This window comes from Panthera tigris, chromosome C1 (genome assembly GCF_018350195.1).
Source record: "Panthera tigris isolate Pti1 chromosome C1, P.tigris_Pti1_mat1.1, whole genome shotgun sequence".
Lineage (NCBI taxonomy): Eukaryota > Metazoa > Chordata > Mammalia > Carnivora > Felidae > Panthera > Panthera tigris.
This window is the reverse complement of record NC_056667.1, coordinates 74,460,152-74,487,330: the sequence shown is the minus strand read 5'-3', so window position 1 is coordinate 74,487,330 and position 27,179 is coordinate 74,460,152. Positions and strand designations below refer to the sequence as shown.

Below are 27,179 nucleotides of genomic sequence, written 5' to 3'. Positions count from 1 at the left end.
ATTCTTCTTTAATAGACTTTTAAAAATCCCATTTTTTTTCAATTGTTCCACATGTAACAGGATTTTCATCATCTCACCATTCCTGCAATTATTCACTGGATAAGTTTTAATAATGCTTCTCTAAGGTATGATCTGGCTCAACTCAAACTTTATTGTTTTTGTTTCCCCCCCCTCGCCAACTCAAAGTTTTTTATTTCTTTTTGGGCAAACCTTCTTTCTCCTCCTACCTTTGGGATACGGCTTAAGATTTGATTATGAGATTTTTGTTTTCTGTGTTTATAAAGTTTTTCCCACTTTGTGTTAATAACTCTTCTATTAGCTTCTATGGTGCATGGTACTTACTTCTATCAGATCATTTACCATAGGTAAATCAAATGATGCCAACTCCCCTATTAAAAGCCCTTCAACAGTCTCCCAATTCTTAGTCTACGAAGACCCTAGAGATCTGGCATCTACCTACATCATCTACTTTACACTGATCTTCTGTCTCACAATTTTTTTTTTTAATTTTTTTTTTTTAACGTTTATTTATTTTTGAGACAGAGACAGAGCATGAGCGGGGGAGGGTCAGAGAGAGAGGGAGACACAGAATCGGAAGCAGGCTCCAGGCTCTGAGCTGTCAGCACAGAGCCCGATGCGGGGCTCGAACTCACGGACTGTGAGATCATGACCTGAGCCGAAGTCGGACGCTTAACCGACCAAGCCACCCAGGCGCCCCACAATTTTTATTCTTACAACATATCAGGTTCTCTCCTACCTCAAGGGGTTGTATACTTTGTCTCCTCTGCTGGAAACACTCTACCTGGATCTTTAAAAGTCTGGAAAATTTTCCCACATCAGGTCTCTCAGGTCAAATGTAGCATCCTCAAAGAGATCCCCTAACTACTCTATCTACAGTGGCTGCTACCCCCTCATTATACCACCCTACTTCCTTCTTTCCCTATCCTTGTAGTTTTTAAAAGTTGTTTCCTATTTATCTTCCCTCATTAGAATATAAGGTCCTTAAGTATACGGACTTTGGACTTTTGATCAATCATTACCAGCATCTAGAATGGTGCTTGGCACAGAATAGAGAATCAGTGATTATTAAGCTTAAGAGTTCTGTTACAGCAATACGTACATCTCCGTAAATCTAGAACCTAGTAAAAACCCTGGTACATATGAAATGTTAAATAAATATTTGTGAAATGAAAAGACTGATCTTACCCACTTGGATGACATTCACTATGACGTCTAATTAGATGATCTCCAAATCCACCTATCCAGCCCTGACCTCTACCTTCCACATCTTTATTTAATTGCTAAGAGACTAGGTATAGAACCCATCCCCCTCCAATATAGATTTTTTCTAATGATTGTGGCATAATTTGCTTTGCAAACTATAGACAAATCCCTTCCTTTGTACTCCAATCCAATTAGTTACTGACTCATATTATTTTTTCCTGCATGTATTTTTTTCTATTCCTACTGCCAAGTTTTACTTCAAGTTCTCCTGATCTTACAGTTGTAGCACTGGAGTAGCCTCCTGCCAAATTGCTTGCCTTTAGTTCCTCCTCCCTCAAATTCATTCTTCATACAAATTCCAAGATCAACTTTTCCATTACGTGTCTCCCATCCCGTCTCCGACACCAACAAGTATAAACACCTCAAGCCCAGCATTCTAAGACCTTAATATCATTTTAAATGAAATCATCAAAATAAAGGTACATTTGGGAAATGAGGTGGTAGACTCTTACACACTTTCAGATGTGATGCTAAAAAGTCAGGTATGTACTGAAAGCCAATGAAGTAGAAGTTCCTTGAGGAAACCTGCAAGACCTTGTTTATGTCGTTCATTGCTAATCTACCCGAAGTGCCAGGAATACAGTAGATATCAATGAATTATATTTGTTGATTAAGTAAATACTTTCATAATAATTTTAAAATAAATGAAGGATCATAAATGAGAGAATGAATGCCAAGATGAAGGTAGTATTCTTTGAAAATCAGTTTGGTATTTAGACACATGGAGCTTAGTAAATTACTTTTTATTCTTTTTATTTAATGTTTTGTAAGAACATTAATCAAGTTCTTACCACTTTCAATGATTTTTACATGGATTTAATCTTCACACATCTCAGTGAGGTAGGTCGTATTAAAGCTAAGAAATCTGGTATACATAAAGTTTAAGCACATAAAACATTTTTTGAAGCAGGAAAAGCAGTGATGAGGATGTGATTAGGATGCTGGCCATGAGGAAAGAAAAAAAATAAATTGGAAAAAAAATTTTTTAAGTAGAGGCTAGAATAGTAAAACCACCACCTCACATCATCAAGCACTGTAAATCTGCTTTCACTAATAAATGTAATTTTTAAAATGACATATGTATCATCAGTCTAAATACTAAATGATAAAAAGTTTGCTATCTTTCTTATTCTTTAGATAAGATTAAGTTGTATTATTTTCTTCCCACACCCCAGTGGATGGATTAGAATCTGAGTAATAAAGTCACCACCATGGATCTGAATCCAGTGTGGACCAGCTTTACCTCCGGATTCTACAGCTACGTATCATATTCCAGCCATTCATGTCATTCATGAAAGCCACTGAGACACATGGAAGCCTGGGTAACTGAGCACATTAGCTCATTTCAAATCCAGCTTTAGTAGTATAACCTACAAATGGTGAATCAGAAGAATCACCTTCATTTTTAGAGTACATCACTAAAGTAAATATATTTCAATACTAGCTCTCACTTGGTTGTCTTTTATGTTAATACAAAATGTACATTCAAATCACTGCAGAAGCGAAAGCTACTGCAGCACTCTGATGTTCACCTCTGTCTTAATGCAGGCTTTTATACAACTCACCAGATGAGAAACATCAAAAAAAAAACCCCTAGGTTCTTCTTTTATTGTGTTAAAAATAAAGCTTTCCAGGGGTGCCTGGGTAGCTAGTCAGTTAAGCGTCTGACTCTTGATTGTTGGCTCAGGTCATGAGCTCACAGTTAGTAAGTCTGAGTCCCCACACTGGGCTCTGCACTGACAGCTGCGGAGCTTGCCTGGGATTCTCCGTCTCCCTGTCTCTCTGCCCCTCCCCACTCGCTCACACCCTCTCTCTAAAATAAATGAATAAGCATTAAAAAAATAAAACTTTTCAAAGTCTTCAAAGACATAAAATTTACATTCAAAATGAATTATAAATATAATGAAAATTTAAGTAAAATGTTTTTCCTCTTACCCTGTCCAGTTCCAGTGTAAACTTCTGGTCCCATGACTGATTGGAAATGGGTTTCCAGCTCGTCTGACCAACCACAGTATTATCTAGCTTCAAAACCGCACAGACATCATCTGTAATTACAATTTATAAACTTGCTTAAATATTTTAAAACTTTAAAATAGAAGCATCACTGTTTAATAGGAACAAAAGTCTCATGAGCCTTTAAAAGTAAGATTTTTCTTAATACTGAAGCTTTTGAATCTTAAATGGCTACTTTTACATGTACACATACTTCTACCAGATGCTCCCAAATTATCCTCTGTGTTTGACAAAAACACAGAGATCAAATGCTGTCTATTTTGTATGTTTGTATATCAACAGTCATCATTCAGTTTTCTCCCTCTACACTTCTATTTGTAGAGTTTGTCACCTTAGACAATTTTTGTTTCCACACTTTCCCTAAAATCCCTTTCTAGATGAAGGAAGACACTGACATATGCACCTCTGTACTCTGTAGTAGGTTTAACTGTCACAGGCCTTCCCCGCCCCCAGTGCTACCTTTATATCATAGTTTATAATTACATTTTAGAACATCTGCAAAGTGCTTCATAAACCTATTGCATATTGCTCTTACCACTTCCACCTATTCCCCCATTTGTTTGCTAACTGAGCCACTACTAGTAAACACGTTTGGTCCTGTGGTTAGTTATCAAGATTGAGAAGTGTCACGATGTCATTAAAAGATAAAGATGTGACAAGACTCAGAGCCTCCGAACACTTTCAGTTTGGCATAGATTGATCCTGAGCATTTCATTCTTCCAAAAGAATTAATGTTACGTGTCATTCAGTTTTCTAACATAATTTCAATAAATTTGGTTGCCTTTGTTTCCTGTCAGTATAGCTTTCGGTATTTTAAAGTTAAATTATAGAAGTCAGAACATAAAGCTTTTTGTTCAACTTTGGCTCTTTCCCATTGCTAGCTGCATTGTTAAGTTCTTTGTATAGGCCCTTTAATTTGTTATACGATTTTTTTAAAAATTTGGTTACTGAACTGGACAAGTCGTCGGTTTTTAGGAGATTTCGACTACTTCCACTTTTACTTTTACTTGTTCTGCTCATGAAAGATGATCTGGTTTCACTTGGACTCCAACCAGGTAGTGCAACCGATGTTGCTTTTGACCGTCCAGGGACATTCTCTAGAATATCTTGACAGCCCATGAGACGAACTTCCAAAGTACCTATCAGCATGAACAAATATCAAATAAGAACATCAATTTTTAATATATAGAACTATGTCTTTGTTACCTATTCAGAAAGGATGGGGAGAGATCTGCTAAAATAACAAAATCTCTTCTCCCAGAGGATCTGTGAGGTAACTAATCATCCTTCCTGTTTTAATTAGAGAAACCTATTGAAAATTCTTAATAAAACTATAAGAAATTTTATGGAAAGAACAGCGCCTTCCAATAGCTGTCCAAAAACTTGTTCTAAAAGAGGTTACATAAACTTCTTCTATGTCTGAATACTCATTTATATAATTACATGGAAGAATTACAAAATTATGTGGATAGACCATGTGGGAGGGAAAACAAAGCCAAATATCAACATAAACATACAGAAATTAGAAACAAGGAAATCTGACTACATGAAAAGCAGCTAGCCATGTTTAGTAGTTACGTAGTTAATACAGAAAAAGACTTTACAGGGTTTTTTTGTATAAATAAATGGGTTTCCTGTTCTATTTGAGATGTAAAATAATATTAACTTTCTAATAGTGTAATGAGTCAAATAATTGACTATAATTATCTAAGCATAATTCTGATTTCCTTAGGCAAATAAATACTGAAGGTGTTCAAATGAAAATGAGTAACTCTAAGGCTATCTAAAGATACGGTTTGTCATCATTTGGGCTAGATTTAGTATACCAGAAGTTAGAAATGGTGCTATAGTATTAAAATTTTAGATAATGCACAGAGAATAACATTTTAGGAGTTATTTAAGTACTCCTATATATAACATTTAGGGATATTTCCTGGTCCCAATGAACTTAAATAATTAAAGCTGAACTCGAAAGTAAAAAGGCCTGGATTTATACCCAACTCTAAAAAAAAAAAAAAAAAAATCAAACAAAATACGTGAAAAAAGTGTTAAAGACATTGGAGGTCAGGAAATGAAGAACACTGATCCCCAAGAGATGGCAAACAAATGAGATGAACCCTAAGACTGCTTGAGTTTACTGCCTGGAATATACCTAGGACATAGTGCAGGGAGGGGAAACTCAGGTGCAACCAAGTGGACTACCTGTGTGAAGGAAATGGACCGGAGAGTATGACACAGAACTGATCAAGGTGGCTAGAATTCACAGGCAGAGTAAAAGATAGACAACAGCTGTCCAGAGACAGAACTAAGATGTGCAGAGTGTTCCCCTAATCAAGTATTCAGTCTTGCCCCAGTAGTAGAGAATAATTACTCCTACGTTAAATGATGTTCTGGTCTGTATAACAAATCTTAAAAGCAATACCCGGTATTGTTTAAAAGCAATACAGGTATTGCTTCAAAGCAATACAGGTAACTTAACTGTGACCTAGAACAAAGCTCAAGAATATTTATAGGAATACAAAAATATCCAGCACCCAAAAGCTAAAACTCACAATGTCTAGCAATCTAATCAGAGACTACCAGGCATATTTGTTTTCTGTTGCTGGATTACCAATTACCACAAATTTAGTGGCCTAGAACAACACCCATTTATTATCTCACAGTTCTGTAGGTCAGAGTCTGGGTGAGTTGTCTGTACTCTCTGTTAGAAATCTCACAAGGCTGAAATCCTCATATCTGCCAGGCTGGGCTCTTATCTGGAAGATTTGAAGAATCTGCTTCCAAGATCATTCAGGTTGTTGGCAGCCTCCAGTTTCTAGCAGACATAGGATTGGGGTCCCTATTTCCTTGCTAGCTGATGGCCAAGGGTTGTTTTCAAGTTCTAAAGGCCGCGTGAATTCCTCACTACATGCTGGCCCCCTCTATCTTCAAGCCAGCAATGGCACATACAATCTTTTTCATGATTCAGATTATTCTTCCCCTTCTGCCACTGGCCAGAGAAAATTCTCTGCTTTTAGGGGGTTCATGTGATCATATTACACCAGCCCAGATAACTGCCCTTTATATTAACTCAAAGCCAACTGATTAATAACGTTAGTCACACAGGCAAAATCCCCTTTTCCATATAACATAGTATTATCACAGGAATGATGTCTCATCGTATTCACAGGACAGGGGTTCCAAGGGTCATTCTTGAAATTCTGACTATTATACCAGGAAAACAGATAAACAGAAAAGTAAGAAACATAGTAAGAAAAAAAGAAACCAAATGAAAATCAATCCAAAAATGACATGAACACATTCACACAGTGATCATAATTATAGTCCATCTGTTCAAAAACTTGAATAGAGACATGCAAGAAATCAAAAAGACCCCAAACAAAATCCCACACATAAAACTACCATGTTAGAGACTTTAGGAAAAATATACTGGGATGAGATTAGTGGCAGATTATACATCGCAAAAGAAAAGCTAGTGAACTTGAAGCTAAAGCAGTAGAAATGGTAAAAAAAAAAAAAAAAAAAAAAAAAAAAAAATAAGAGAAAGGAAAGACTTGAGGGGTAAAAAACACAACAACAACAACACAAAAAACCAGCGCATATATAAACTAAGTTTAACTTCAAGTGGCCCAATATGTGTACAACTAAGTCCCTGATGAAGAGCAGAGACAATTGGGACAGAAATATATTTGAAAAAATAATGGCTGAAAAATTTCCAAATTTGATGAAAACTATAAACCCAGTAAGTATCCAAGAATTTCAAAAACACCAAGCAAAAGAGCAATAAGTAAATCACATGAAAGCACACGATAATAAAATTTCTCAAAACAAGTAATACAGAGAAAATATTAAAAACAGCCAGAGGAAAAAAGATACGTTACATACAAAGATTAGGATCACAGTGGATTTCTCATAAGAAACAATGAAAAGCAAGACACATAAGCAACAATTTTAATGTACTGAGAAAATGAACAAGCAAATAAACTGTGAACTTAGAATTCTAGACCCACTGAAAATATCTTTCAAAAATGAAGACTTTTCAGATTTAAAAATGGGTAAAGAATCCATTTTCAGCAGACTACCATGATCCAGCCATATCATTCCTAAGTATTTACCCAAGTGAAATCTACATTTACACAAAAACTGCATAAGGATGTTATTACTAGCTATATTTGGAAAAAATACAAAGTGGAAACAACTCAAATATCAGTTGCAGGTGAATGGATAAACAAATTATGGACTATCCATACAACTGAATGCTATTAGTAACAGAAAGGAACTACTGATAGACACAACATAGATGAATATTAAAATAGTTATTCAGAGTGAAAAAGGTCAGAAATCCTTCTCTTCCCAAAGAAAACAGTATATACTGAATGATTCCACCTATAGAAAATTCTACAAAATGTAAACTAATAGCAAGTGACAGAAATAGGTCAGTGATTGCCTGGGGTCAGATGTGGGTAAGGAGAGCATGAGAAGAGCAGGAAAGAGGGATTACACAGAGGCACACAAGGACACTTTTGGGATAATGGATATATTAATTATCTTGATTGTTGTGATGGTTTCACAACAAAATTTATGACAAAATCTTCAAGTTATACACTTCAAATAAAACTGGATGTTGATGATGGTGGCACAACTATATACATTTCCTAAAAATCCTAAAACTAGGGGCGCCTGGGTCATTCAGTTGTCTCTGCCCCTCCCCCACTCGTACTCTGTTTCTATGCCCCTCTCAAAAATAAACATTAAAACATTCTTTTAAAGTTCTAAAACTATATTCTTAACAAAAAAAAAATTTTTTTTAACTTTTATTTATTTTTGAGAGACAGAGAGCATGAATGGGGGAGGAGCAGAGAGAGAAGGAGACACAGAATCAGAAGCAGGCTCCAGGCTCTGAGCTGTCAGGACAGACCCCGACGAGGGGCTCGAACCCACGAACTGTGAGATCATGACCTGGGCTGAAGTCGGATGCTTAACCGACTGAGCCACCCAGGTGCCCTAAAACTGTATTCTTCAAGTGTGTGAATTCTATGGTATATAAATTATGTCTCAATAAAGTTACTAAAGTTGGAGGGGAAGCTTCAATTTTTATGTTGGTTAGGCTATGGAAATATTCTGTAACTATAAAGTGCTAAAACAGATTAAATAGATATTATTTTAATTTTAATTCAAAAGAAACAACTTGTTGTGTTTGTGTGTTTTATTTCCTTTTTTGTTGTTAAACTGGCAAACTTAGCTCATTTCCATTGTAAATGTTTAGCTGTAAAAGTCATCCTGGGGAAACTGAAAACATCTGGTCACTACTTCAAACCCTGGTAGCTTATTAAATATTTTAGTAATTTCAATATATTAGGAGATGACAATGCTCAGCACCTGCTTTCATTTAGGAAAAAGAAACCTGGAGGGATTTAAGAACTTTAGTAAGCATCTAGAAGTTTCTTTCCTTTATGAGGTGACACAATTGCAATTGTGTGTAACCATATTAGAAATACTTTAAAATATTTTACTTTTATAACCCACAATATGAAATTTTTAAAACAAGCAATCCAAGAAGTAAATGTCTGTATTCATAAGCAGTAGCTATGAATTCCATTAGAACAAGTAAATGTGTTTTTTTTTTTAATGTTCTGAAAAAACTATTTTATATCCATTTTACTAATTCAGTATTTCATCTTGGTACAACTGAGTAATGAAGGTATCTTCTTTCATAAAAACAAGTAAAAGTCTCAAAATGTAGACCAAAAATTCAATTATACCTTAGTTCAAAGTAGCACCAAATTTGCAAATTTCAATTTTTATTCATACAACCACAAAAGAAATCAGAATATAAAGGAGACAAACCACAAATAGCATGTAGTGAAAAACTCAGGAGGGTAAATGTTCCTACTACTTATCCAATATAATTCTTCATTGTGTCTAATCCTTTATTAAGACCAATAGTATTTCTCTTTCTAGTTACTCTGTCTTTAGCTTAAGGTTCAACATGAATTCATTAAAAGGTTCAGTAGGAATTTAAAATAATATTTTTAAAAACCAAAATGTCTTGGGGTGTCTGGGTGGCTCAGTCAGTTAAGTGTCTGACTTCGGCTCAGGTCATGATCTCGCGGTTCGTGAGTTCGAGTCCCGCGTCAGGCTCTGTGCTGACATCTCAGAGCCTGGGGAGCCTGCTTTGGATTCTGTGTCTCCCTCTCTCTCTGCCCCTCGCCTGCTTGCACTCTGTCTCTCTCTCTCAAAAATAAACATAAAAAAAAATTAAAAAAAAACACCAAAATGTCTTAAGAACTGTAAGATACTTCCCTTTATGCTGACAATTTACATCACTTTGAATAAAGTTCAGTAAGGCAATGAAGAACAGGAAAAGAGAATGGAAGAGGTTAGAGTTGGGGAGAGAAGTCAACAAGAATAGAAAGGGAAAAATAATTCCAGCTGTATCAGGTGTTTTCTAAAACATGGCTTTATTAGTTTTCTAGAAATATTGTTGATTTCCAAATATTTGACAACCATATTTTAATCAATGAATCATTCAAAAATTCTAAAATATTATTAATGCATTCAGCACTGAGTCATACAATGGCAAAACTTAAGTGCAGTGCCTTCCTTATTGTCAAATAATCTTTACCAAGTTTCTCCTGAAACTATAAATATCCTGTGCTAGGGGCTAGAATTACATGTAGGCAGACAACAAAGTCTTTGTTCTTCACAGGTCTATATTCCAGTTTTGATTTTAAGAAATACAGTAAGAAGATGGATAACAAGGCAGATATTAAACAGGGACTGCGCACAAACCAGTTTAACTGTGATAGAAAATTCATAATAGGAGTTACAGAAGATGTGACTAGAATGATAAACACTTTAATAAATATTTAAAACATTTAAAATAAAATGGAGCATTCTGACCAAAGATTCCCAAGCTTTCTTGTTTCATGGTACCCTAATGTACCAATTTTTTCACTGTGCTCCTAGTCTGAAAGATACCTAACAGTTCTGTTTCATAGAATATTGTAATCAATTAATAACTATAAAAACAATACACATAACTTGAAAGAAAAGGTAATCTTATTTCACTCGTAAATAACCATACTTATTTCCTAATGGGATGTTTACACTGAGCACTGTACAACTTCTCAAACTCTGGAATTACACTGGAAACCACCACCTTCTTTTCTACTCCATGTTGATTTTCACATGGTATTTACTATATCACAGCAATGCAGGAAAACCCTGTTTCATCAACATTTATGACTTCACTCGAAGCACCATCTCCTGCTAAAACTATAACTACTTTGAGCTAGTAGTTTAAGGTGACTGTAGGACGTGAAGTAACACTTTACTTTGAGGGCTTCCCTCGAAAAAGTTAAAATATCCTGTTGTACTCTGTTTATTCATTCTGGCATCCCAGGATACCTCAGATTTAGAAACTCAATTTGGTAACTGCAGGTTTAGACTGATCCTATTAGTGGCAACAGCACAGTTTAACTATAAATTTGTCCTTCAAGTTTTAATATAGAAGTCTGACATAAAACTGATTAATGATACCCAAAGCTACCAGAATGTGATAGCATGCTACGCAATTCTGAAGAACACTTTCACATCTTCAAAATACTCAATGACATTATTAAAGTAAAGCCCTTGTTGACATTCACATTCATATGGTAATTTAAGAATTTCCAGGGGTGAGAAGTCAATGTAACAAAAATGTCATAATCACATGGACCATAAAAACCTTTGTAGCTGATAGAGAAAACGGTGGGGCAACAAGGTCCTAAAGCAATTTCTCCACAGAAACACAGGAAACAAACAAAACAACCAAAAATTAGCAAAAACTGTTAGAATCAAGTGTATGAGAAATGTGGAAGATAGTCAAAGGTTTACTGCAACCAAGCAAATGCTTACTTAACAAAAACACAGTAAGTACTCAATAGGAGACTCTGTAGCACTTTAACTTACCCTTGCCTCATCTTCCTTCTACCCACATGGTTTGTTGATAATTTTCAAGACAGCAGTTGGAAAAGAAGACCTCATTCTCAAGGAAGTGTGATTGCCTGCTTTGAATGAACTGAGGGCTCTCTGATGAACTAACACAAAAGCGTGCCTTAAAAAAAATTGTTTTTTGCCTTACTAGGAAATCTCTCAGGGCAGAGAAATAGCTAAGTGGAAGGCATTTAAAGGCAAATAAACCAGTCATTGCAACCTGAGGCAAAAGATATCAATTGGGACAAACAAGATATCCCAAAGACTCTTGGAGAACATAAGGAGTGGGATGTTTTGGGGAATAAGGGCTTTGCAGTAAGTATTTCCACTGAGAAACTAGAAGGCTAGAGAGAAAAGGAGGCATCGTCAGAAAAGGCCTGAGAAAGTCCTAAGTTCTCACATCTGGCTGATCTTCAAGTTTTGTGCCAGCAAAGGCAGAGTTGTAAGATGCCTGGGTGACTGTTGGGGGTATGCCCCCAACACACAAACACGAGCCCAGCTACAAAGACAGGCAATTTTTTTTCTTTCTGCCTGCATGCATGAAAAGAAATGTCTGTTAAATTACTAGCTGACCACTAGTCTTAATAAAGACTTCAGTGACCATACATGACAACAACTACAGTGTTTACAAAATCATTTATAAAAGCCCCTAAAAAACTATATCCCACACAAACAACAAGAAATTCTAGAGAAAGGGAGTGTCTTCCAGAGTTACACATTATAATATTCACAATATCCAGTTTTCAATCAAAAATTAAGATGCAACCTGGAAAATAAGGAGTATGGCTGGGGTGCCTGGGTAGCTCAGTCGGTTAAGCGTCCGACTTTGGCTCAGGTCATGATCTCGCGGTCCGTGAGTTCGAGCCCCACGTCGGGCTCTGTGCTGACAGCTCAGAGCCTGGAGCCTGTTTTGGATTCTGTGTCTCCCCTTCACTCTCTCTACCCTCCCCTGCTTGCATTCTGTCTCTGTCTCTCTCAAAAATAAATTAAAAAAAAAAAAAAGAGTATGGCTAATTGACAAGAAAGGCAGAAATTAATGGAAACTGATGAAACCAAGACACTGGATCTATTAGACAAGGACTTCATATCAACTGTCTTACATATTGTCAAGGACCTACAAAACAAAACAAGAACAAAACCAAAACCAAAACTAAACGAAAGAAAGGAGAATGGTGTTTTAACAAATAGAGAATATTAATGAAGACATAGAATTTATCAATAAGAACCAAATGAAAGCACAATACTAAAATTTTTAAAATTTACTAGAAAATTGCAATAGAGTTGAGCAGGCAGAAGAACTGGCAAACTTAAAGACAGGTAAATTAAAAGCACCCAGTCATAGGAGCAGAGAGGAAAAAAAAAAAAAAGAAAAGTGAATATAATTCCATGTTATTTGAAGCCAATGGTAATAAAGAACATTGCATGAAGAGATATATTGATAAAAAAAAAATACAGCTTTTTATAATAGGAAAATAGAAACAAGAAGATGAAATCACATTTTTAAAGAGCTGGAAAAAAGTGAAAGGGCAGAAAAAGATATTCAGTGCAAATAGTAATAAGGAAAAGACAGTTGAGGGAGCTACACGAATATCAGACAAAATAGACCTTCAATTCAAGATTCTTACAGGAGATAAAACAGGACATTATATTTTGATAGAAGAGTCAATCCATCAAGAAGATATAAAAATTATAAACATAAGTGCACTTCACAGCAGAGCCCAAAAATACATGAAGCAAACATTTACATAATGAAAAGGAGAAATAGGCACAAAAAATAACTGAGACATCACTAACTGACTTTCAGTAATGGACCTACTAGAATGGCAATAATCAAAAAAAAAAAACAAAAGAAAAGGAAAATATCAAGTGTTGGGTAAGGATGTGTGCTCTTAAGAACATAAAATGATGCTGCAGCCACTGTGGCAAATAGGTGACCATGCCTCAAAAATATAAACATAAAATTACCACATGACCTGGTACTTACATTCCTAGGTATACACCCAAAATAAATGAAAACAGATGTTCAGACAAAAACCTGAACAAAAATGTTCATAAGAACACTATTCACAATAGTCATAAGGTGGAAACAACCCAAATGTCCATCAATTAATAAATGGATAAACAAAACCTAGTATATACCCACATATAATTGAGAACTATTTACCATAAAAAGAAATGAAGTACTGATATATTCTACAAGGACAAACCTTGAGAACAGTACACTAAGTGAAAGAAGTCAAACACAGAGGCCAAAAATTATATACTTCCATTTATAGGAAATATCTAGAATAGACAAATCTACAGAGACAGAAAACCAACAGTGGCTGCCAGAAGCTGTGGGAATGGGGAGTAACTACTTAATGGGTACAGGGTTTCCTTTTGGGATGATGAAAATGTTCTGGAACTACATGATGGTGATAGTTTTGCAACACCATAAATATAGTAAATACTTCTGAATTGTATATTTTTAAATGGCTAAAATAATATATTTTATGCTATGTGTATCTTATCACAGTATTTTAAACATCTGTGCATACTTCTTAAAAGTACTCATACTTTTTATTCATTTATTAAACCAGGACCCGACGTACACACAAAAAAAGTGCACCCAAAACAATTAGGAGATGTATGCAACCTACCTGTTAGTGCTGCCGGTTTGGACAGTGTACTATATTGGTTCTGTGTAGATATCATACTTTGACGTGGACTTAGTGTTGGTGATGCAACAAGTGAAAGCTCCTCAATGATAATACTGCTTTTGGGGTGATTCTTGGGGAGTTCATTTAATCTTTGCTCTAAGGAATACTTTAAAAGGTCCAACTTCTGACTTGATTCATTAAATCTTGCTTGGGCCTTGAACAGGGAAAAGACAATTGTTGTCATTTAAATAATTACATTCTTTGAAAAATGTATTTATTAAGTTAAAATATTTATTTAAAATTACTTCTGAAAGTGCTTTTCTGTCTGTTACTTTTCCTGAGCCAAGTAATTTCATTACATTCTTTGCACCTTCTGCTACTGCAAATTCTATCCTAAAATGATGCCTTAATTCTTCCATCCGAAGTTCAAGAGGACTTATGACAGGTTTTGCTAGAGGGGGGAGAAAAAAAATGCAATTGAACCATTTATTTGGTATTTTCATATACAGTGATTAAAACTCATGAAAAAGAAATGAATTCTTACAATGTAAGAGAAAAATTAGTTAAGTAAATAAACACTGAAGTAATAATAGATACAATGTTGAAATAAAGAGCCTTCCATTTTAGCCATCAAAACTCAAAGACATAAGGCCTCCTCCTCCTTAATTCTGAACCACTGCTTCTTTACTACATGATATTTATTAAGCACTATAAGCCCATAATAATAAGCATGACAATTTATCTCTATTCCATCACCATTATCAAAAGCCAATTCATTGGTCTGGACTGCCTGAAGAATCTGCATTCGTATCACTTCTATTTTTGTCTTGCTGTCCTGGAGCAGCTGCTGAGCTGTGCCATGGAGTTTCCGATCCTATTAAAATAAGTTTGAAAAGGTAAGCATATGAAAAGACAAACAGAACATTTTCACAGCTTCTAAATAAGATAAAACGATTATCAGCAATTGAAAAACAGAGTTAAAAGCACATTGTAAGCGCTATAATAGATACACTTGTAGATACATTTATTTTAAAAAGCCATCAAACGAAACAGCTATAAATGAGAAAAACAACTTCATTTAGTTAAGACAATTTGTGAGAAAGCAAGTAAATCTTATTACTGTTTTAAAGAATTCCAAATTCACATTTGTAATTTTCTCTGCTTTTACACAAAATATAAAGGATTTTTTCACACTATGTTCAATAATTCTCAGAAGCATTGCATGTGACAGACGCCTCAGTGACTAAACCTAAATATTTTAGAAAATCTCTTCCTCTCTCATAACATTACAGTTAAATTCTTATGAACCTTCATATATGTAGGGAAATTTTTAAAGTAACTAATCATAGATGGTATTTGTGTTCCCTTAAATCTGATAAAGGAAACAGGAAATAGCATTTGTCAACACTGGTGAGATAATAAGAAAGGTCCCTTGACACTCTTGAATGCAAAAAAACCCAAGACATTCTCAATAAAGCAAAGGAGGAAATTATAGTGAATAAACTTCTGTTATCTCTTAAAACTTCAAGAAAGGTCCAGAATTAAGTGAAATAATGTTACTGTCATACCAGTTTAATTCTAACAACAATGACTGTTACTGACAGAGAGTAACAAAAAACTTACCATTTTAGGAATTGTGGTCTGCTAAATAATGATCCACCCAAAGATGTCCATGTCCTAATCCCAGAACCTTACGAATGTTACATAGCAAAGGGAAACTAAAACAGCAGATGGAATTAAGGTTGTTAATCACTCAACCTTAAAATGTAGACATTATTTCCAGTTGGGACCAAAGTAATTATAAGTCTCCTTAAATGTGGAAGAGAAAGGCAGAAGAGGAGGGCAGAGTAATATGAGAAGAAATGGACCCACTGTTTTTGGCTTCAAAGACAGAGAAGAAGGCCATAAGCCAAGGAATGTGGGCAGCCTCTAGATGCTAGAAAGAACAAAGAAACAAATTCTCTTCTCCATCCTTCAGAAGGGAATGCAGCTCTGCCAATGCCTTGATTTTAGCTCAGTGACATCCGTTTGAGACTTTTCAATTACAAAATTGTAAAATAATAAATTTGTATTAAGCTACTAAATTTATGATAATTTGTTGCAGCAACCATAGAAAACTAATACAGCATTTTTCCCCAAAAGTTTCATATGCAACAAGTAACAGAAATTAAAACCATCTGCTGCTTAGATTGTTATATTAATTGTCAAAGTCTAGTAGGCTTCAATCCACAAAAAAATGATAAAACTATGTATCAAGTTAGAAAGTACTTATTCAAAAGAAAAGCCAATTGTTGCTTCCTATTTAAGCATCTCTAGTTTTATCACTATGGCAGTCAGTACTGATTTGCAAATAAAATAGGATACAATCAACCTATATTCTCTAGAAGAGTTCAAGACTAGAAGCTAAGAGACAAGCATCAGATGTGCAGCATCATTTCAATAGAAACACACACACAGAGTCTATTATGACACTGAATAAAAGAGGAGGAAGGAGATGTGGGGTGGGAAAGATAGTATTGCTATTATATAAGGGAAAAAAAATAAAGTGAACATATTTTATGTTAAACACCAAACAAGGTTAATATACAGTGGGAGAAAAAGAATTTGCAAATTTATGAATTCTTCTTCCATTTCTTTCCTGCTCCTAAGGCCAGTCAATTTAAGAAAGATCTCTAGTCAGATTTCATTCTTTATTAAATATTTAGATTTCACACCAAGGAGTTGAGCCAAATAATCTACTAAGTCTTTTAAATATCATTTTACACCATGAAGTGTACACACACACACACACACACACACACTGAATTTGTTAATTATGCTTTACCATTAAAAATACTTGCTTGAGTTTGCTGCTTGGCTATGACTAATTATATGCTTTTATGAATATACCTATTCACCCTTCAAATTTAAAATGAAAATACTTTTATTTTAATTCCTCCTCCTTTCCACTATTAAGTACATCAGAAAAACTGAAGATTTGAAACAGCTTTTCTATTCCTTTGAGAACTTATTGGAGTAAGAAAAAAACTTAGTATTCCAAAGCTCCTAATTTAGTGGGGTAAATATGTTTTACAATCAGATAGACTGGTTCCCAAATCTTACTGTACTTTTAAACCTGGGCTTGTTAACCTATCTTCTGCAAGATTTAGGTTTCTTGCATAAATTACACAAATTGGGATACCATTCTTTAAAATATGAAGCTTTTGTAAGCACTACATAAAACTAAAATCCTATTGCCTAGCACATGATTGGCATTAAAAATGTCCCCTTTTAGAGCAATAAAAATGATTATCTTATTTTAATGAAATCCTAATATAAATGAATAACTATTAACAAACTATTTAATGCTATGCTTTTCAATTGAGCTACTCCTTTTATTATTTAATCAGTATATGAGAAGACAGAAGTCATTTACTTCTTTGGAAATATTTTATTTCAATTCAACATGTAAAGAAGAGCATTTTTAGTTCATTTTAAAAGTAATTGAATTTTCCCAGACTTTTGGAAGATCTGCACAGATGTCAAAGTATGATGAAGGCTTTTAAAACTGACACTGGATATTACCTGTCACAGGCGATTTATAGTTACTACACGTCAGTCTTATGCTTTCCAGCATTCAATAAATTTTTAATGTCAGTTTTATGCTTCTAGGCATTCAATGGATTTTTACTGAGCACCTAATATATATTCAAGGCAAGAGACAAGGTAGGTCCAAAGTATAAGAATTGGTTTAGGCATTAGAGAAATACTGGCTTTTATGTTAATTAAGGCTTTGGAAAAATTTTTATGTTTGTTAGGTTGAATCATATGAAAATGCCAATTTATCTGACTAATTCTGAACTAAAAAGAACAATTTTATATGGTTTATATTAGTAATTAGCACTCTATAATGTCTGATAGTTATATTTTAAATGTATAATATATTTTAATCATAAGTTAAAAAATTTGTAATATTTTCAAATTATATAATTTATTTTATAAAACAAATATTGTTTTGCATGTCATAGTGGGACATTATAACAAATACACTCCATCACACAGATTTCAGAAATAAGTAAACTGGGGCGCCTGGGTGGCTTAGTTGGTTAAGCGGCCGACTTCAGCTCAGGTCACGATCTCACGGTCTGTGAGTCCGTGAGTTCGAGCCCCGTGTCGGGCTCTGGGCTGATGGCTCAGAGCCTGGAGCCTGCTTCTGATTCTGTGTCTCCCTCTCTCTCTGCTCCTCCCCCGTTCGTGCTCTGTCTCTCTCGGTCTCAAAAATAAATAAACGTTAAAAAAAAAAAAAAAAAAAAAAAGAAATAAGTAAACCAATAATTATCCTTCTTTTTCCATCACATATTGATGGCTTATTTTGCATGTACTAAATGTTACATCCAGTGAAAATACAAAGATTAATCAGGATGGTACCCTATAAAACCTATAGTTTAATTGAACAGATACAGATAATTATTGTATGTATCAGAATGTTTAAAGTAGTCAAAGTAAATTCAAAGGAAGATGGGATCAATTTTCACTGAGGGAATCCAGAAAGGTTTTACAGGCTGTTAATACAGATGAGTCTGGACTATATCAAGACTGGACACTTAGGGGAGTGAGGCCTGGATATATGGTCAGGTATTTTCAAATGAGAAAAAGGTCTGAAAAGACCTGGATACATTTTAAAAGGTTAAAAAGAACCCCATATTTTAATAAATAGTTCATTTGCCATCTGAAAACATCAGTGGAAAACATCTCTTCAACATGTCTTATCAAAGCCCTCATATTATTCTGAAAACCAATGGAGTTACTTAGAGTCATGACATTTACATTTTAATGTTGATAAAGATTATAAAGATGTAAACTATGGTAGTAGTAAAGCAGTGAAAGAGATAGGAGAGATGGAGGCTGCCATATATACATATATATGCATATATATATATATATATATATATATATATATATATTTTTTTTTTTTTTTTTTTAGAGACAGAGACAGAGAGAGAGAGAGAGAGAGAGGCAGAAGGAAGAGAGAGAATCTTAGGCTCCACGCACAGTGCAGAGTCTGATGTTTGGCTTGATCTCACAACTGTGAGATCATGACCTGAGCCGAAATCAACTCTGACCTTAACCAACTGAGCCACCCAGGTGCCCCAAAAGGACTGCTATTTTACATAGGATAGTAGTAAAGAGCTCACTGAAGTGTTAGCATCTACCAGAAACTGTAATGGAGTGAGAGATGAAAGCATTTGGGAGAAGAGAAATCTAGGTAGAGACACAGTAAATGCAAGGCCTCTGAGGTAAGAGTGTGCTTGGTATGTTCAAGAGATAGCAAAGAAGCCAATACAGCTTGTAATGAGAGAGAATGAAAGTGTTTTAGAGAAGATCAGAAGGTATCTAGGGTAAATCATGTATGAACTCGCAGAGCCACAATAAGGACTCTGGATTTTGTTCTAAGCATGCTAGAAAGCCAATGGAAGGTTTTGAACCAAGAGTGTGAAAATACATGACTTGGCTTTTAAAGGACAACTCTGGCTACAATGTGTACTAGGATGGCAATTTTGTCATACAGAATTCAATAACCAGAGTCTTCAAGATGATTTTTACCACCAAAATAAATTCATTATCCCTGTCCCTAAATTTGCTCCCCATTGTGAATTACCTATACTTATGAAGGGCACCACCATCCACCAATGTGCCCACATAACCAATCTAAAAATCATCTTTGACTCTGCTTTCTTCCTTATAGCCAGACACCACATATTTATTCTACCCAAACAGCTTCATTCTGTCTTCTTTGCTTTTACTGCTGTTACAAGAGGAATGAAGCATGTTTAACCTGGACCCCTACAGAAGCCTACTTAAACTTGCTGTCTATATACTGGACCCTTCTCTAATTAATTCTTCAAGTCTGAGAAAGATGAATGTGAACTTTCTTAACTTTAAATCTGATCATGTATTTACTGTCTAGAAGTCTTTCAGCAGCTCCATATATCTTATAAGATAGAATCTCAACTGCTTAATTTTGTCCAAAGTACTTTATAATCTAGTTTGTCTTTCAATTATGCTATACCTCTCACTACACCTCACTCATTTAAAGCTCTACCAGTGAAAGGAAAAAAAGTCTTGTTGGAATCACTTGAAAGACTTTTCCCCAGAATAAATGTGCTTTTCTGGAGATTGAGATTTGTTTTTCCAAGAGGGCATGGCCTTTCACTGAAAATGACTGCTAGAGCTAATATTCTATCTACCTCAGATATGTTGGGAAAGAAATAGGTTAAGAGTTTCTGCTACAGCCATACAAAAGCACTTCTATTTCTTAGAATAAGCCATGCTATTCAACAGTTCCTTACTCTATCTGCTGGGTTTACCCATCATCTTCCCTAGAAAATAATTCCCTTTTAAACTCCAAATCATCCTTAAAATCTCATGCTAAGACTTTAATGATTTCTTCTGGTAGTTAAGTGATCCTTACCCACTGTTTCTAAAGTAACTTGGACAAATCACTATTATATAATTATTTACAGGTGATATCTCCTTTTTGGACAGTAGGGCTTTTGAAAGTGGAAATATTACCTGTTAAGTACCTATTATAAGGCATAATTTTATTACATTCATACTCCAGAGCCCAGCTGTTAAGACCTTAATAAATTAAATATTCCACATAACTTCAATTTACAATTTTCCCTAATCTCGTAGAGATATACTTTGACCTTTTGAGAGGTTTAAAGATGAGAAAGGAAAACAGCTAAGACCAAATCTAGACAGAAATAACTGGCAGGTCTACGTCAGAGACTACAGAAGCTGTTATATGCTCTGGACCTCCACCTGACCCCTTCCCTAATTAACAAATCTCCTAATTAAAAATAAAAGGCTATTGGAAAATAATCTTTTGTTTTAGCAGGATGCTCATAGTTCTGTTCATTTTGGACCTGTATTTATCATAAGTTATCTATTTGTTTTACTTTTAATATGTCCATAAACCTGTTCAATTTGGGGGTGGAATGGGCAATTACAGACCACTTCAAGAATAGTGAAACCTATGGCCTTCTCATTCAGCCATTCATTCAAACACACTCCATTTTCCTTTAACTTCAAAGGGTTCATAAACATCTCAATCTAATCCATCAACTGTATATTTAAAAATCTTATTCTAGAGGGTGGTAGCTGGATAAATTTAAATATACCCATGCACTCACAACTCCAAGAACACTACTGCCTTAAAACAAAAAAGTCCAAATTGATAAAAATGAAAAATGCTCAAAACTAAAGGTCAATACTAAAAATAAAAACACAGAAAAAACAACATGCTATCATGTATTATATATCAAATAGAAAAAATTGTATTTCTCTAAAGATAAAAATTTATTTGAAATATGGCATATAATCTAATTTTAATTACTAGGCTTAAAAAATCTTACTTATTAACATATGCACATTTCTCTCTTTTCAGCATCTTCCCAGATTTCTTTGGGTGGGTAGGTAGGGTGCATAACTCCAAGTAAAAAATTCCACCCCTGCTCCTCCCCAATTTTAAATTCTTAAACGAAAACACACACACAAAAACCTCCCCAAACACAAATAACTTTAATTCTGAAATTACTTAAGAAATACCTATAAATATTAAAGAAACATTAATTTTCAGAGGCAAGATCTTTAAAATAATTTAGTTAAGACTACCAATGTAGATTTTATAATAAGTCCACCTTTCTAAGACTTTTTGGAAATTATAAAATTATAGAACCTTAGATTGGAAAGAACCTTTACAATAATCTGGTTCAGTGGTTCCCAACATTTTCTCTTCTACATTATACCTCAGAACAAGGACACATTCTCATTAGTAACAACTGTTCCCCATAAAAATGATTCTCAGTGAGGAGTTACATGCCCACACCAGATTCCCCAAGAACTCACAGGTCTAGTCCAATCAGTACTGCTAGAATGTCCTGTCTTATCATTTGTCCTTTCCTAAAAACCCATGATAGAGTGATAGAAAACTCATTAGAGCCCAAATTTTTAAAAGTAAACTTTTTGTCTTAGAACAATTTCAGATTCACAGAAAAGTTGCAAATATGGATGGTCCTTTACTCACATAACTAAATTTTTTCTTGATTTATTTTGGTAGGAGTAAGCAATTTTAAAAACATTATTTTAAAAACTATTTGTTTCCAACTTATTTTATTGTCAATACTTTCAAATTTGGAGGCTAAATTGGTCTTAGAAATCAAAAAACAGTGTTTAAACAGCAAAAGCACAGTAAGCACAAAAATGCAAAAACTGTGGCACTACACAGACCGTGAAAAGGATACTTGTTTACAGTGTAAGAGCTTACAGAAGAAGGCAGAGCACCTTGTTTGACCTCAGCTGTGAGCATGCACATCAGACGATCACATTTTTCATCCCTCTGTGCATGTTCACGAATGACTGTGAAGGTGCCGCAAGTACTGATGCTGGGGTCACAAATAAATTTTATCAGGTGGGTGAATTCACACATATGGAATCTACAAATCATGAGGACTGACTGTATAGGTTTACATTTATAATTTATAGTACTTACCTTTGAAGAGCCATTTGAATACATCTGTATCATGTTCTCTGCACCTTGTTTTACTTTAAGTTCTATATCCAATTGTTTTTGTAAAGCCATCAATCTATTATTGCTAGTGGAACAACGAGGGTCACTGCTAGGGGTATCTGGAGTCCTTGGGCAATCTGTAAATTAAATAGTTATATCAAAATTACTAGGACAAATTGCTGTTTAAAAATGAATGTTAATATTCTCAAAGAATAAAGAATTACAGGGTTTGAGATGAGCTTAATGTCACCTAAATGGAATCTCTTTATACTTACAGATAATGTAAGACTACAAGCCAAGAAAATGTTCAAGTAGAGTTGCAGGATCATCTGCCAGGGATATACTAAGTCTGAAACTGAATTAGAGCATCGCCCCAAGTTTTCTCAACACTATTATGTTTAAATTAAATTAATTTGACTAATCTATTCAAAATATCCAACAATTAAACTAAATCTCTATTCATTACCTGACTAGAGAGCAAAGCACATTTAAACATTATACAAATTCCTCTAAAGTAATTCTTTTTAAGTAGAACTAAGGATACTTCAAATATAATGCCAGCATTCTTTATAGTAATAATCTAAGCACATATATAAAGGACTTCACATTTTGTTTTCTATTAGGAGGATGTTCAGTCACAATGGAAAATGTTTCAAAGATACTGACTGATACCACACTGCTGGTATGGGGATATCCAAAAATTCAAGTCCATGGCTTCTCATAAAGCATACGTGGTGCTTCTATTTTAAAACAAAAACAAAAACTTCAGCTAGAACCTTCTCATTATTTTGAATAATCCATTATCATTGAAATACTAATAATACATCATGAATACTAAAATTCATCATGTTGAAGTTCATTATTTTGTGTTTTATCTGTCCTAGGTCTCTCGTCATAAAAAAAATAAGCTAGAAGATGAGAGTACTAGACCTGATTTAGTTATAAGTATTGGCAATCACTGGAAAACTGTCTAAACTGCAAGTTACTTAACCTTTGTGCTTCAGGGTTCCCTTCTCTCCTCTGCAATAAAAGATGGTGTGACCAACTGATTTTAATGAGTATGTTTTATATTTGGCTTTACATTCCTTCAAAAAATTCATTAGTTTAAAAACATTTCAACATAATTTGTTAACTGACTTGCAAAAATACAGGTGCTATGCTAAATAATGACATAAAATACCATTTTATCATTTATATACTATGTTACAAAGTGTACGTCCTGATGTAAGTGCTCTATAAACTCATCCATCCTCATAAATAGCCCTGTAATGAGCACTGCACCCATATTTCAGAAACAAACAAACAAACAACAAAAAAAACTAGGGTACAGAGTAGTTAAGAAACTGGCCCAAGATCATATATCTAGTAAGTTACTTACATACCAAAGTCTACCTTAATTCCTGCGCTAAGCTGCTTTTTTGCCATTTAAAAACATTGTAAACAACTATGCTAGCTTCTGCGTGTGTGCATACTTACATATATGACAGTATAATTACACACACACAAATACATAAATGTATGCATATTAATCTTAAATTTAAAATAACTTGAGACAGATATTATCCACATTTTACACATCAGGAAATAGGCAAAGTTGCACAATTATTGAACTGAGATTCAAATTCAAGAAAGGTTTCTACTGTAACTGAATTTCTTGCATTATAAATGAGCTGCTCCAAAAGGTGATTTTGTAGAGGACATATTCTTATAAAAAACTGATATTAAGTATAGACAACTTTTCAGATTAGGCTCACAAAAGAACTACTTAACATATTGCTATGGACAGAATATTTATGTGTCCCCAAAAACGCATGTGTTGAAGCCCTAGTGTGATGGTATTGGGGGTGAGCCCTCTGGGAGGTAATTAGATCATTAGGATGCTCTTTCTCTGTCATGTAAGGATGCAGAGAAAAGATGTTGCCTACAAACCAGGCAGAGGGCCATTACTAGAACTTTGCCCCTATTGGCACTTTGATCTCAGTGTTCCCAGCCTCGAGAACTGTGAAAAACAAATATCTGTTATTTAAGTCTCCCCATCTAATGGTATTTTGTTGAAGCAGCCTAAACTAAGACATACACACACATATATATATATATAATAGTAGTTAAGAGTACCCAGGTTTGAATCTTAGTTTTGGAACTGAGATCATAGAAGGAACCAGGTCATAGAAGGTAAGTTACTTAACAGCTCTGTGCCTCACTATCCTTACTGTTAAAAAAGTAAAAACAGCATCAAGCTCACAGGATTATTATGACTGAATAAGTTACATGTACAGAGCTTAGAAAAGGGCATGGTGCATGATATTCAATAAACATTAGCTAGTCATACTCATTGTATGAAGTATAAGCATATCTCCTGTTGAGGCCACAAATGAAATTCACATTAGTAATGACTGAACAGTTAGGTGTATTCAGATCATGAATAATTAGGTTTTCTTTGTTTTTTTAAACTTTTCTTAACATAAATGATAAACGACTCTTGAAAGAAATCATAACCACATAAAATATGGCATACAAAGTTAATTTATAGTAAGCACATTTTAAAAAAGAACTGGGATGCATTCACAGAAGGCTCTCAGTTGAGAAAAGTGTGGAAATGTGTTATCTGTAAAATAGTTGATGGTGTTTAGTTTAGGATGAGAAAGAGAAAGGATTCTTGTTAAATATCTGTCTATGAAAGAAACTGTCCACTTACAGAGAATTAGGGCAAGAGAATTAGAACAAATGGGTAAAGGTAGTGAGGGCAAAAATTTTATCACAGAATATAAAGAAATTCTTTACATTTTGAATTATTTAACAATGAAATAGTTCCATTAAAATGCAATAAAATCCTTGTCTCTGGAGGCATTTATACAGAAGCTAGATTATAATCTGTAAAGGATGCTGTATGAGAAATTATTGCACATTAAAATAGGTTGTACTAAGGCAGTGAATGATCCATTGATTCTAACAGTCTATGAATTTGTAACAGTATTATAACATCTAACACTATTTTTATAGAAAAGTATTGTCAGTTTTAATAAGGATTAGAAGAACATAAGAAATAATATAATGATTAGGAGTCTGGGCTCTGGAGGTCCGAATGCCTGGGTTAAAATCCTGTGGCTACTGCTTACTGGTGTGGTCTGGGTCATACATTTACATCTCTGTGTTGCAGTTTCCTCAGCCACAAATTGGGGGTTATTGTGAAGATAAAGCCTGTGCAGTGCTTAGGCCAATGTTTAGGGCTCAATAAAATTACATGTCAGGGCACAGTTAAGTAGCTGGTATTTCTGCTTATTTAATCTTCGAAGGAATTCACAAAGTTTTGTAATATAACCTCACTTTACAAATAAAAACAAGCAAAACTTAATTCAAGTAATTTGCAAAAGTCAAAAAGTGTATGCCAAGGCAGAAATTTAACCTTAGATAGGTCTTGTTTTATAAAGCCCATTTTTTACTCCTTTAGAAGTTAGAGAAACACTTTTCTGTCCTCCTCAGATTTCACCTATTTTTCCTTTTTTCTTAAAAAAAATTTTTTTTAACATTTATTTATTTTTGAGAGACAGAGAGATAGACCATGAGCAGGGGAGGAGCAGAGAGAGAGGGAGACACAGAATCCGAAGCAGGCTCCAGGCTCTGAGCTGTCAGCACAGAGCCTGACGTGGGGCTCGAACTCACAAACTGCGAGTTCATGACCTGAGCTGAAGTTGGACGCTTAACCGAATGAGCCACCGGGGCGCCCCTTTTTAAAAAAAATTTTTTTTAACATTTATTTATTTTTGAGAGACAGAGAGAGACAGAACATGAGCAGGGGAGGGGAGGAGAGAGAGGGAAACAGAATCCAAAGCAGGCTCCATGCTCTGAGCTGTCAGCACAGAGCCTGGTTTTTCCTTTTGTTTGTTTGTTTGTTTTTTAAAGTTTTTATTTATTTTGAGGGAGAGTGAGTGAGCATGAGTGGGGAGAGTGAAGGGGACAGAGAGAATTCTAAGTAGGCTCCAGACTGTCAGCACAAACCCCGAGATCAAGACCTGCGCTGAAACCAAGAATCCAAGAGCTGGATGCTCAACCAACTGAACCACCCAGGCGCCCCAATCTATTTTTCCTTTTAATGAACTACTTTTCTTCTCTCCAGTTTCCTTTGTTACAGGTTATGGTAAATTACAGCATTATAAAACATATGGTTGCCGGTATATTTGCTAAACACTTTTCTTCACATAAAACACATTTCAAAACAGGGGCGCCTGGGTGGTTCAGTTGGTTGAGCATACGACTTCGGCTCAGGTCACGATCTTGCGGTTTATAAGTTGTGAGTTCAGGCCCCACGTAAGGCTCTGTGCTGACAGCTCAGAGCCTGGAGCCTGCTTCGGATTCTGTGTCTCCTTCTCTCTCTGCCCTTCCCCCACTTGTGCTCTGTCTCTGCCTATCAAAAATAAATAAATGTAAAAAAAAATTAAAAAAAAAAACACATTTCAAAACAGCGCTTACTAGAATTCCCCATTAATGTTCTCTTCTTTCAAAAAAGGCAATTTTTAAAAATTTTGTAAGATGAAATTATTTTTCCACTCTAAGAACAGCAAATGTTGAATTTTTTTTTTTTTTAATAAAATGTTTATTTTTGAGAGAGGGGGTTGGGGAGGGGCAGAGAGAAACAGATATATAGAATCCAAAGCAGGTTCCAGGCTCTGAGCTGTCAGCACAGAGCCCAATGCAGGGCTCAAACTCACAAGCTGTGA

The 27,179-nt window shown here is 34.8% G+C and overlaps 1 protein-coding gene across 6 annotated transcripts in view; it reads right to left on the bottom strand.

The window, feature by feature from the left end:
- Window positions 1-27,179, bottom strand: part of PKN2 (protein kinase N2) — a 128,421-nt gene that overhangs the window by 40,182 nt on the left and 61,060 nt on the right. For 5 of the 6 annotated variants that reach the window (XM_042997781.1, XM_042997785.1, XM_042997783.1 and 2 more), the window contains exons 3-8: window positions 22,447-22,601; window positions 14,670-14,787; window positions 14,219-14,364; window positions 13,914-14,127; window positions 4,251-4,436; window positions 3,220-3,329 (exon numbers count right to left, since the gene is read on the bottom strand). In XM_042997781.1, coding sequence (XP_042853715.1) covers window positions 3,220-3,329; window positions 4,251-4,436; window positions 13,914-14,127; window positions 14,219-14,364; window positions 14,670-14,787; window positions 22,447-22,601 — 929 coding nt within the window. Of the gene's footprint in view, window positions 1-3,219; window positions 3,330-4,250; window positions 4,437-13,913; window positions 14,128-14,218; window positions 14,365-14,669; window positions 14,788-22,446; window positions 22,602-23,130; window positions 23,205-27,179 lie in introns of all 6 variants that reach the window. The other variant, XM_042997786.1, reaches the window with a different exon arrangement.